Source organism: Mesocricetus auratus, unplaced genomic scaffold, assembly GCF_017639785.1.
Source record: "Mesocricetus auratus isolate SY011 unplaced genomic scaffold, BCM_Maur_2.0 Super-Scaffold_100008, whole genome shotgun sequence".
Classification (NCBI taxonomy): Eukaryota; Metazoa; Chordata; class Mammalia; order Rodentia; family Cricetidae; genus Mesocricetus; species Mesocricetus auratus.
In genome coordinates this window covers 34,377,299-34,389,704 of record NW_024429192.1, presented here as the reverse complement: position 1 = coordinate 34,389,704, position 12,406 = coordinate 34,377,299, and the positions used below count along the sequence as shown (strand labels likewise).

The 12,406-nt window shown below is 40.4% G+C and overlaps 1 protein-coding gene across 1 annotated transcript in view; it reads left to right on the top strand.

Annotated features, from left to right (window-relative positions):
- Positions 1–711: 711 nt before the first annotated feature.
- The window catches only part of LOC106021643 (olfactory receptor Olfr180), a 37,037-nt gene continuing 25,342 nt past the window's right edge, over positions 712–12,406 (top strand). The window contains 3 exon segments of the mRNA XM_040750368.1: positions 712–815; positions 2,195–2,247; positions 6,886–7,030. Of these exon segments, the coding sequence (XP_040606302.1) occupies positions 712–815; positions 2,195–2,247; positions 6,886–7,030 (302 nt within the window).

Below are 12,406 nucleotides of genomic sequence, written 5' to 3'. Positions count from 1 at the left end.
GCAATAGGAAAATCATAACTAAATGACCTAAATTGCAGAGATTAAAAAGACTACTCATATTGGTATATTCAGTGTAGGGTTTTGCCAACATAGACAGATAAAAAAGAAAAGCCAAAATTTGTTAATTTATGTAGCTTGAATTCTAATTGGTCTCAATAAGGGAAAACCTGGAGTTAGTTATGGGGTAAATGCTGGTAGATTAGAGAAGTAAAGAAGTCAGCCACTAGAGAGACTTTCTACTGGTTCCTACTCCTCAGACCAAAGGGGGCAAGATCCTGTCTCTAGGAAATCCAGGAACTCTAGTCTCCTGTCTCCTCCTGCCATTTATTCTTCTCTCCACTGAGCCTTATCCCTTCCTGTCTCCACCTTCCTAGTGCTGAGTTGAAAAGGCATGTGAGTCCCACATACTAAGATTAAAGTTGTGAGCCATTACTGACTGACTCTGTGTCTCTTTTAGACTGCACTAATCTTGTGATGCTCAAGGTGACCTTGAACTTATGAAGATATGTCTGCCTCTGCCTCCTGAGCACTGGGTTAAAGGCATGTGCCACCACTGTCTGCCCTCTATGGTGAACTAGTAACTTCGATCTGCAGTGTGATCTTCAGGCAGGTTTTATTGGTTATATCACAAGCTATATATCACCACACATTCAAGCCATATTTTGGTAATAGTAAGAGTTATCTATGTGACAGAGATTTCCAACTATCACCATGACCAGTAGCAAGAACAGAGCATGGAAAACACTGGCAAAATTGTTTCACTCTGTCATCCAGACCGTGAAAAAAAGGCATTTTTCCTCATACCCATTGAAACAGTAAGCATGGCCAGGCATGGAACCATGGACCTAATTGACAAATCTTTTAGTTTGGGGAGTTATCTCTAGATGGGCCCTTACTTTCACCTCATTTGCACACACACACAAGCCCCTTTAAATGCTGTAGATCCTATAGGCATTGTGTCCTCCTTGGCAGCCCATTCAAATCCATTCTCTGTTGCCAAGAGCTTTATCTTACTCTTAATGCTTCTGCCTTGCTTCACTTACTCTGTGGTATGTGTACCTCATCCTTCTTAGTCATAAGATAACAACCTTGTGGAGAAGAATGCCTTTAATGTATTCAGCTCATATCATACTGACACATTTTACTCCTACTTTTATCTGCATTATTTTTATGCACATTTGTTCTCTACTAGAAAAATTTATTTCAAGCCAACTGATTGATTGTTGAGTGTTCCAAAATATACGCCTTTGGTTTACAACCTATTTTTCTAGTTGTGGGGTGAACAGGGAATAACCTTTATATTCACAAGATGCATTTACTCTGAAGACAATTATAATCAGTTTTCAATGGTCAAATCTTAATGTTGTTTATAGATAAGTTTTGGTTTTTTGAGTAAATATTTGCCTTTGAATTGATTTATTTTACTAATTAAGGAGTGTGAATATGTAGTCACCATGTTTATACTGTCAGGAAGAATGTCTCCGGGCTGGACATATAGCTCAGAAGGGCACATACTGCTCTTTCAGAAGGACCAAATTCAGTCCTCAACACCCTCATCTGATGATTTACTAGTTCTTGTAATTCTAGCTTCAGGATACTCAACACCCTGTTAAGGTTTTGGGTACCACAGTTGTGCAGAAACTCAAACATGGACATATAAACAGGTAGTTTATTAAGAAATAAAAAATTACAAATGAGAAGAAAATTTCTGACCTGGTTTCACAGAGCCTGTGTAATCTCTCAAATTCTGCACTCTTAGGCCACTGAGGTATGGTACAGCCTATATTCTTAGGTACCCAAATTGTCAGTCTCTAGTAGAAGAGCTTCACTTTGTCCAGCAGGAAGCCACCAGGTCCTCAAGGAGATTTCACATTTCCACTCCCTCAGTCTTTGGAATAAGGAGAGAATAACAGCTGTTGGTTCTTGTACTCCAAGCTTATATAAGACATGTTTACTGAGAATTTGAAATGAAGCTTTTGAAATGAAAGATTGTGGGAAAGATTGTTACCCTTATTGCTGTCAGCCTCTGAATTTATAGTTTTTTTTGTGTGTTTGATGAGAACTAATACTTTTAAAATTATTATTATTTTAAACTCTTTATTTTACTTTTTGAAATTAAACATAAAATTATCCTGTGTATCCCTTTCCTTTTCTTCCTTCAACCCATACTGAGTTTCCACTTTTTCTCTTTCAGATTCTTGAAGGCTAATGCCTTAAAGGATTGCCACAGTCCCTTTTGGTGCTTGGGTAAGATAGAAATGATTACTATACTTGAAATTCTTAAAGAATTAATGAGAACATGTTAATACCAAAAATTAGTGACTGGATCTTGTTTTCCTGATTTGTTAAAACTGGAATTAAATCAATGCTGTGATAGTGTCTGGTTTCCTGACATGTCTCTGATCTTATTGACCTAGTCATAATGATGGTGTTTGATGAGGTAGAACTGTAAAAAGAATTAAAATAGGATCACTTAATCATGCCACGACTCTTATAAGAAAAATATCCCTCATTGTTTTGATAAATGACCCACTGTGTTTAGTTAATCATGTATTCTTATTAAATTTTTGTTCTTGATTAAAGATTAGGTTCATATTTTTACTGCATATGGCATTTTGGTAAATGTATATAAACAAGATACATAATTCACATAGATGTACCTATCTCAGGAAGAGCTATGAAATGTTTGGCTGTTCTCTCCAGAACTTAAGACTTAACAAGAACCCACTTATGAAATGAAGTTGACTAATGTCACATGTTCACTGCTCAGAATTGTGTAGAGAACAGCTCTCCAAATGAAACATACTGATATTGGAATTACTGTTGATGGTCATTTATATTACCTTCATCATGTTTCTCTTGAGGAAAGCACTTTTGATTTAAGAACACTTTAAGTTTACCTCTACTTCAATCATTCTCACAAAACATAGTTAAATATTTGTTGTATAAATATGAAATGTGCTTCATGACTTCTGTGTATAATATGTGTATGAACAATGACATACTACCAAACTTGAGGAAGTTCACATCCCACTGTCTGTTCTTCACTTTTTATTAGTGGTGGCATAGTGCTTGAAATATGTGCTTTTCACAAATTCAGTGTTATATATTATCAAAATTAGTATTCATGCTGTCTTCACATCCAAGGATAAACAACCTTAAGTGTGGAAAGGACAGCCAGAGTAATATATACATACATATATATATGTGTATATATATATTATGTGACAAATATGAATTATAAAGCAAAATTTACATCACTGCTCTCTCACACAATGTTTTGTTCCTTTGACCTTTATGCAATTACCTACACACCCTGTTCTTCCCTGCCTATTTTATTCCTTCCCCCTGCTTTTCTTCAACTCATTGCAAATTGCCTTCCAAGTTTTCCTGTTCCATTATTATTTCCCTTATCTATCCTCTGCAACTCTTATTAAAATGATCTGCAGTAAAATGAGTTATATTAACTTCAGGAAGAATGTAAATTCATGTTGCTCCAAATTAGAGTCCATTCTTCCACTCCCCATGATATGTTATTTGTCTTTTCATGGATTTTGAATTGTATCATGTGAGAGTTGTTCCCAAAGAAGTTTGTAAAATTTTCTTAATTCTTCACACTCAAATAGTTCCATTAATTTCTTGTCCTTCTAGAGCATTCATTTGGTCTTTGGCACCAACTTTTGATTTTTTAAAAAATATGTATGTATGTATGTGTTTATTTAGGAAACATCTTTTTGTTTTGGTTTTTCGAGACAGGGTTTCACTGTGGCTTTGGAGGCTGTCCTGGAACTAGCTCTTTGTAGACCAGGCTGGCCTCGAACTCACAGAGATTCTCCTGCCTCTGCCTTCCAAGTGCGTACACCACCAACGCCCGGAGGAACCATCTTTTTTTATAAGTACAAATGTTAGATTTTGAGCTCCAAGACTACTTACAGGATTTTTATTCCCAGTATATTTTTTAAAATTATTTTTGATCTCTTTTCCTTAATCCAGGATCTTAGGATAGTGAACAGTGTTGCTAAATAGAAATAGTGTTGAGGAATGAGATTGAAAAATGAATAGAAATAGGAATGCAAGGCAGTTTAATAGCATACCAAACCATGTTTCAAAACTATGTAAATAAGAGCTTTTGTCACTACTGCTGTATCTTGATATAGTTGGTTTGTTTGCCTCAAGAGCTCAATTTCTTCATCTCTGTCCTTTCTACGCTAGGTATCCAAAAGCCTGTATATGTGGGTTGACTGGGAAGACATCCATCATGTCTCCTCATTCTCTTTCTAGGTTGGAGAGGCAGGAGGAAGTGAGTTTGTAGCCTTTTCACTTCTTGAATTGATGGAATCCCATGATTAGCAAATATTTATGAATGAGAAAGTGATTTGTATGTCTCTGTCTAATAAGTGAAATTTAACCACACTACAGTCTCTTTAATATAACCTCCTCAGAATTCTTTTTCTGCACATTTCATTGCTTATGCTCATGGAGGAGTAGGTTTCCCATAACCCTGCTTCCAACTGCTCTCATTGTACCAACTAATTGCTTATTGTGGGTTTAGTAGGATAAAGTCCTAACTATATTCCACCTGGATGTTGAGAAGATCGCCCTTTCTGGAAAATTTTCATTTATTATTTTGCCTTTTATTAGAAATAAATTCTTTTCACATATAATATGTTGTGATTATGATTTCCCCTCCCTCTCTTCCTCTCAATTCCCCCCACTTCCCTTCCCATTCATATCCTCCCATTTTTGTCTCTCATTAGACAAGCATCTTCTAGGAGATGACTATAAAACATAGCAAGATAAAATATAATAAGATAAAGCAAAATCTATCATATCAAAGTTGAACATGGCAAACCCACAGAAGGAAAACAATCTAAGATGAGGTGCCAAAATCAGAGACCCACCCAGAAGGTGCCATTCTTTCTCACACCCAGGAATAACATAAAAATATTGAACTGGAAGCTATAATACATATGCAGAGGACCTGGTGCAGATCAGTGCAGGCTGTCTGCGTGCTGTGTTCAGTTTCTATGAGTTTACATGAACTCTGATCATGTTGATTTAGAAAGCCCTGTTTCTTGGTGTCTTCCATGCACTCTGCTTCTTACACTCATTTCTGCCTCCTTTTCTACAGCGTTCCCTTATCTCTGAGGGGAAGGATTTGATGAAGACATTCCATTTAGAGTAGAGTGATGCAGACAATTCTAATTTTCTTTTGATGGCCAATGACACAGTCAACAAGTGATTTATCTCTGTGGGTGGGAGTGGGAGCTGGGAAGAAGAGAGGGGGAGAAGAGGAAGAGAGAGTAGGTCATGGGGGAACAGGAAGTTGAGTGGGTGGGGGTAGAACAGGGGGAAGAGGGAATCATAGGTTAGAAGACAGATCAGGCACCAGAGTGACCTCTAGTGATCTAAAGGGATAACACCAATTGGCAAGCTAAGCAATAGTGGAGAGACCACCTCAAATGCCCATTCCTGATAATGAACTTGATGTCTATAACCATCCGGGAGCCTTCATCCAGTGATTAATGTAAGCAGAGGCAAACACACAATTAAGCACTGAACTGAACCCAAGGAACCCAGTGACAGAGAGAGGAGTGATGAGCAAATTGGCAAAGAATGGGCTGGCAAAACCAGCAGAGACAGCTGATCTGAACAGGGGAGAGCTCTTGGACCCCAGATCGACAGCGGGGAGGCCAGCATGGGACTGATCTGGACCCCCCAAATGTGAGTGTCAGTGAGAAGGCCTGGGCAACCTATGGGGCCCTGAGCTGTGGATCAGTGTCTATCCCTGGAATACAAACAGTCATCGTGTGCCTATAGCGCAAAGAGGGATGCTCTCTCAGCCTGTACTCTTAGGGGAGTGCCTGGACCCTATCCAGAGTGAAATGACAGACTCTAGACATCCCCTATGTGGAAGGAATTGGCAATAGGGTGGGAGGCTGGGGGGGAAGGGGAGTGCGGGAGGAGGAGAGGGACAGGGAACTGGGATTGACATGTAAAACAAGCTATTTAAAATTAAAATAAAAAATGATAAAAGAAAAAAAAAACTAAACATTCTTTGATTCCTATCATGTAACTGAAACTTAGTTATCATATGTACCAAATGCCTTTGAACCTGTGCGATCATAAGCTCATCAGGGCAACTGCCTTTTAATGGCAATATGGACTAACATACATTTTCATTGGCTTCAGCAAAGGGATATTTTTAGAGTATATATTCCCAGTGCATTCGTGTATACTGACACTATTGAGACAGTAGTTCGTAATCATCTATATTTTATATAAAAATCCTTCTGGGCCACCCATAGTGTATTTTTTTAATCTTAGGATAGTAGTTGTGTCTTCGTTAGGGCACCTCAGTCCAATACTTTTTAAAGATATTTTGTGCCTTGCAAATATTTATTTAAAATGTATATTTAAAAATAATTCTACACTTGGGAATCTTATTAGAAACTTATTCCCCAGGAATAAAGTACAAATCCTTTACAAGGTGCTCAATGTTGTTTAAAACCCAGTACATTCAAACAGCTTTTCTTATATTCATGCATCACATCCCAACATCCCAGAAATAAATTTCCAGTGTCAGTGTGTTTCCCAATTCATGATCACAAGCTTAGAAGGTCTTGTATTCACTCTTAGTCTGTTACTGCTCACTCATTACCATGAGGAATCAATTGAAAGTATCGTTATTCTTAATTTGAAGAGTATTCCTTGTATTGTAGTATTATGTGGACTATGAAAAAATTGCAATACATTATCTCATCAATAGAAGATCATTTAATATTCACATAAAATCCCTCCCAGTGACTACTGTCTTACATTTATTAAATCTAATTTCAGGAGACATTCAATGATGACATGGAAAAGGAGAATGAAACATTACAGAGTTTGTTCTCACAAGTCTCACATGCCAACCACAGTGGAAAATTCTTCTGTTCTTAGTGTTCTTGTTAATATACCTTATGACCATTATGGGGAACCTTGGTCTTATCACTCTTATCTGTAATTACCCTCAACTTCACATTCCCATGTACTTATTCCTTAGTAACTTAGCTTTTGGGGATACTTGGTTATCACCCACAGTGGCACCAAAGATGCTGTTCAATCTTTTGGACAAGGGCAAGGTGATTTCTGCTTCTGAATGCATGGTCCAGTTTCTTTACTTTGCAATCAGTATGACCACAGAATGGCAGTAATGGCTTATAATCACTATGTAGCTATGTATCTATATGCAATCCTTTGCTCTATCCAGTAATTATGACCAATAGACTGTGCTTTGGCCTATTGGTTTTGTCATTTTTAGGTTGCTTTCTTCATGCTGTAATTCATGAAAGCTTTTTATTCAGATTAACCTTCTGCAATTCCAACATACTATATCACTTTTACTGTGATGCTATACCAATGTTGAAAATTTCCTGTACTGATCCTTCTTTGAATTATTTGATGATTTTTATTTTCTCTGGTTTAATACAAGTGCTTACCATTATGGCTGTTCTATCTCTTATACATTTGTACTCTTTACAATTTTAAAACAGAAGTCTGACCAGGGTGTAAGGAAAGCCTTCTCCACCTGTGGAGCCCACCTCTTGTCTGTGTCCTTGTACTATGGGCCTCTTCTCTTCAGTAAATTTATAATTGGATTCATTATTGAATAAATTCTATTTCTTTTGGCACTTATTGTTCTCCTTTGAACTTTGGCTGTAATTTATATAGTTGACTGTGTGTCAGATATTAAAGTATACTGCATGTTTGCTCAGATTAGTTGCATATAAACTGCATATCATGGAACATCCCAGGTTTCAAAATCAGGTGAAAGACACTCATAGACAAGTCTAGGTCCTCACAGTCCAGCTGATTGAAAAAATCTGCAGGTCTATCTGGTGTCTTATTATTCCAGGCAGGAAGATGTCATCAAGATGAGCAAATACATAGTGGAGAAATGGAAGAGAAAGAGAAGCAGAGTGGTTCATGTGCTGTGGAATGAGGTGGAATGGAAGAACTGAAGGATGTGAAGAGCAGGCAGATGTGGGCAGTCCGGGTGATGTCCAGGGCCAGGATGATGTCTGGACCCAGGCTATTGCCATGGGCATGGGCCATGTCTTAGATCATGGGTCCTACCTTAGCCAGGATCTATGATGATATCCAAGGTCTATATTGTTACCAAATCACACACTCAGTGTCTGGGCTGCCACCTGTGATCATGTTAGTGCCCGTGAGCCGTGCTGGTGTCCAAAAACCATTCTGGCACAGGCATCATGCTGATCTGAATAATGTGTACTATATCACCCAAGGCCATGGTGATATCCAGCCAAGGTCCATTTCTGGGTTCATGACCCTATAGCAGACAGGGCCTGTGCTGATGTCCATGGCTCCTATTTCCACTGAAGGTCTTGCAAACCCGGGGTCTGGGCTGTAGCTGTCAAGGGTCATGCTGCAGCTGAGCCCATACAGATCTGGGTACCCTGCACTGCCACCATGTGCCATGGTGACATGCAGGCTCAGGCTGCAGCAGAAGTCCATGTCTGGGTCTGTTTTCCTTAAGTAGCAGAGCCTAGGTTTCTGTCCATGGTCCATGTTGCCACCATAAACTACATGGATGCCTGTGGTCTAGGCCACAACCTATGCCATGTTGGTGTCTTAGGACTGTGCTGCAGCTGGTGATATGCCAATCTGAGTGGCTTGAACTGACAACCAGGGCCATGGTATCCATACCTGGACTGCTCCCAATGACCATGACTGGTTCATGACCTTACAGCATCCAGAATATTAGTTGATGTCCATGGCTCCTATTACTACCAAGAGCTATGAAGATGTCTGGTGTCTGGTCACCCACCTGAGTCCATGCTGGTGTCTGGGGTCTGTAATGCCACCAGGGCCATAGCGATCTGGATGACCTGCACTGCCACCAGTGTAATGGTGACATCTGGGACCAAGCTGTAGTCAAGGGCCGTTTCTGAATTCATGGTTGTGCTGCATTTTGGGTCTCTGTTGATGTCCATGGCCTGCGATATCACAGGTGGTCATAGGAACCATATATGTTATAGTCAGAGGGCCTTGCTGAGACAGCCCCCAATTACTGGTCCTAGGATAGCTAGTCTTACCCAATCCTAGTTTGCAGCTGGTCTTATCATTCATGGGAGAGTTGACCCCTGCACTTAGGAGAGAGGGTCTCACCCCTTACTATGGGAGTGGAAGAGCTGGCCCTGGTGTTTTGGGTCTAGGAGAGCTGGCTCTGCCACCCATCTAAGAGGAGTGGACCTCATGGCCTTTATTGACAATGTAAGCTACCACCAGACCCACAACGTGGGATTTGGGTTGGCCTACACTAATATCTACACTATCAATCACCTTCTGGAGAGTTAGAACCGTCAGATACCTCAGAATGGTAGCCACAGGATCCCCACAACTTGGGGAAACAGCAGGATATCTGACAGGATGGTGTGATAAGAGGCCAGAGGCCTTGAACCAGTACACTGAGTTACTGAAATGAACCTTTGCCATTGGGGCTGATTGGACAAAAGAGTATGTTGATTGTATTTTTTGTTGTTATTCTTATTTATTTATTTATTTATTTATTTATTTTTAAGGTTAAATTTGATTAGAAACAAGGTTGCTTCACAAGTCAGTTCAGGTACCGCTCCCTTTCCCTCCCCTCCTCCCGTGCCCTTCCCCCAACTCCCCCAGTATCCCCTCATTTACCAGGGAGGGTGAGGCCCTCCATGGGGGTGTCCATAGTCTATCATTTCATCCAGGGCAGGGCCTGGACCCTCCCCCAAGAGTCCAGGGTGAGAGTGCATCTCACATTGTTGGATGGGAGTCCAAAGTCCATGTGTATACTCGGGATGGGTACTGATCTGCTGCGCAAGGCTCAATAGATTACCTAGGCCTGCTCACTGACACCCAGATTCAGGGGGTCTTGATCACTCCCATGCTGGATTCCCAGGCATCAGCCTGGAATTCAAGAATTAACCTTTGTCAGGTTAGCTGCTTCTGGGGTTAAACTGACCCAGTCTTAATCCTTTTGATCATCCAGTCCTCCCTCTCTGTTACTGGCTTTCTTGAGTTCAGCTCAGTGCTTTTCCATGGGAGTCTGCTTCTTCTTCCATCAGCCACTGAATGAAGAAGGTTCTGTTTCCCAGAATCGCTGGCCATGGGATTGTAGGCTGGTATTCCTCAGATCTATGTCAAAAATCCATATATGAGAGAGTACATACCACGTTTCTGTTTTTGTGACTGGGTTACCTCACTCAGGATGCTTTATTCTAGTGCCATCCATTTGCCTACAAATGTCAGGATTCCATTGGGGTTTTTTTATGGTGAATAATACTAAATTGTATAAATATACTACATTTTCTCTATCCACTCTTCAGTTGAGGGACATCTAGGTTACTTCCAATTTCTGGCTATTACAAATAATGCTGCTATGAACATAGTGAAACAGATATCCTTGTTGTATGAATGGGCATCTTTTGGATATATGCCTAAGAGTGGAGTTGCTGGGTCTTGTGGTAGGTTTATTCCCATTTTTCTGAGGAATCTCCATACTGATTTCCAAAGTGGCTGAACAAGTTGGCACTCCCACCAGCAATGGAGGAGTGTCCTGCTTTCACCACATCCTCTCCAGCATAAATTATCATTGGTGTTTTTGATTTTAGCCATTCTGACAGGAGTGAGATGGTGTCTCAGAGTTGTTTTGATTTGCATTTCCGGGATGGCTAAGGATGTTGAGCACTTTCTCAAGTGCCTCTCAGCCATTTTAGACTCCTCTATTGAAAATTCTCTATTTAGTTTTTAATTGGATTCTTTGGTGTTTTGGAGACTTGCTTCTTGAGTTCTTTGTAAATTTTGGAGATCAACCCTCTGTCAGATGTGGGATTAGTGAATATTTTTTCCCTTTCTGTGAGGTGCCTTTTTGTCTTCCTGACTGTGTCCTTTGGCTTCTCAGTTTTAGTCCCATTTATTAATTGTTGACCTTACTGTCTGTGCTACTGGTATTATGTTCAGGAAGCTGTCTTCTGTACCACTTCATTCAAGGGTACCAGCCACTTTCTCTTCTAAGAGGTTCAGTGTGGCTGGATTTATGTTGAGGTCTTTGATCCATTTGGACTTAAGTTTTGTGCATGGCGATAAAAATGGATTGATCCACATTCTTCTACATGCCAGCCTCTAGTTATGCCAGCACCATTTGTTAAAGATGCTTTCTTTATTCCATTGTATAGTTTTAGCTTCTTCGTTGAAGATCTGATGTTCATATGTTTATGGGTTAATATCAGGGTTTTCTTTTTTTTATTGTTCAGTTTAAATTTAGATAAGAAACAAGGTTGTTTCACAAGTCAGTTCCAGGTCACTCTCCCTTTCCCTCCCCTCCTCCCGTACCCTCCCCCAACCCCCCATTATCCCCTCATTTCCCCAGGGAGGGTGAGGCCCTCCATGGTGGTGACCATAGTCTGTCATTTCATATAGGGCAGGGCCTAGACCCTTCGCTAAGAGTTCAGGGTGAGAGTGGACCTCACATTGTTGGATGGGAGTCCAAAGTCCATGTGTATACTCGGGATGGGTACTGATCTGCTGTGCAAGGCTCAATAGATTACCTAGGCCAACCTCACTGACACCCAGATTCAGGGGGTCTTGATCAGTCCCATGCTGGATTCCCAGGCTGATGCCTGGGATTCAAGAGTTAACCTTTGTCAGGTCTGCTGTTTCTTGGGGTTAAACCAGCCCAGTCTTAATCCCTTTGGTCATCAGTCCTCCCTCTCTGGTATTGGCTTTCTTGAGTTCAGGTCAGTACTTAACCGAGGGAGTCTGCCTCTTCTTCCATCAGCCACTGAATAAAGTTTCTGTTTCCCAGACACTCTGGCCATGGGATTGTACGCTGGCACTCCCCAGATCTATGTCTAAAATCCATATATGAGAGAGTACATGCCATGTTTCTCTTTTTGTGACTGGGTTACCTCACTCAGGATGGTTTCTTCTAGTGTCATCCATTTACCTGCAAAACTCAGGATTCCATTGTTTTTTTCTGCTGAATAGTACTCCATTGAGTAAATGTACCACATTTTCTCTATCCACTCTCGGTTGAGGGACAACTAGGTTGCTTCCAATTTTGGCTATTACAAATAATGCTGCTATGAACATAGTGGAACAGACATCTTTGTTTTATGAATGGGCATCTTTTGGATATATGCCTAAGAGTGTTGCTGGGTTTTGTGGTAGGTTTGTTCCCATTTTTCTGAGGAATCTCCATACTGATTTCCAAAGTGGCTGAAGCAGTTGCCATTCCCACCAGCAATGGAGGAGTGTCCCCCTTTCACCACATCCTCTCCAGCATAAATTGTCATTGGTGTTTTTGATTTTAGCCATTCTGACAGGAGTGAGATGGTATCTCAGAGTTGTTTTGATTTGCATT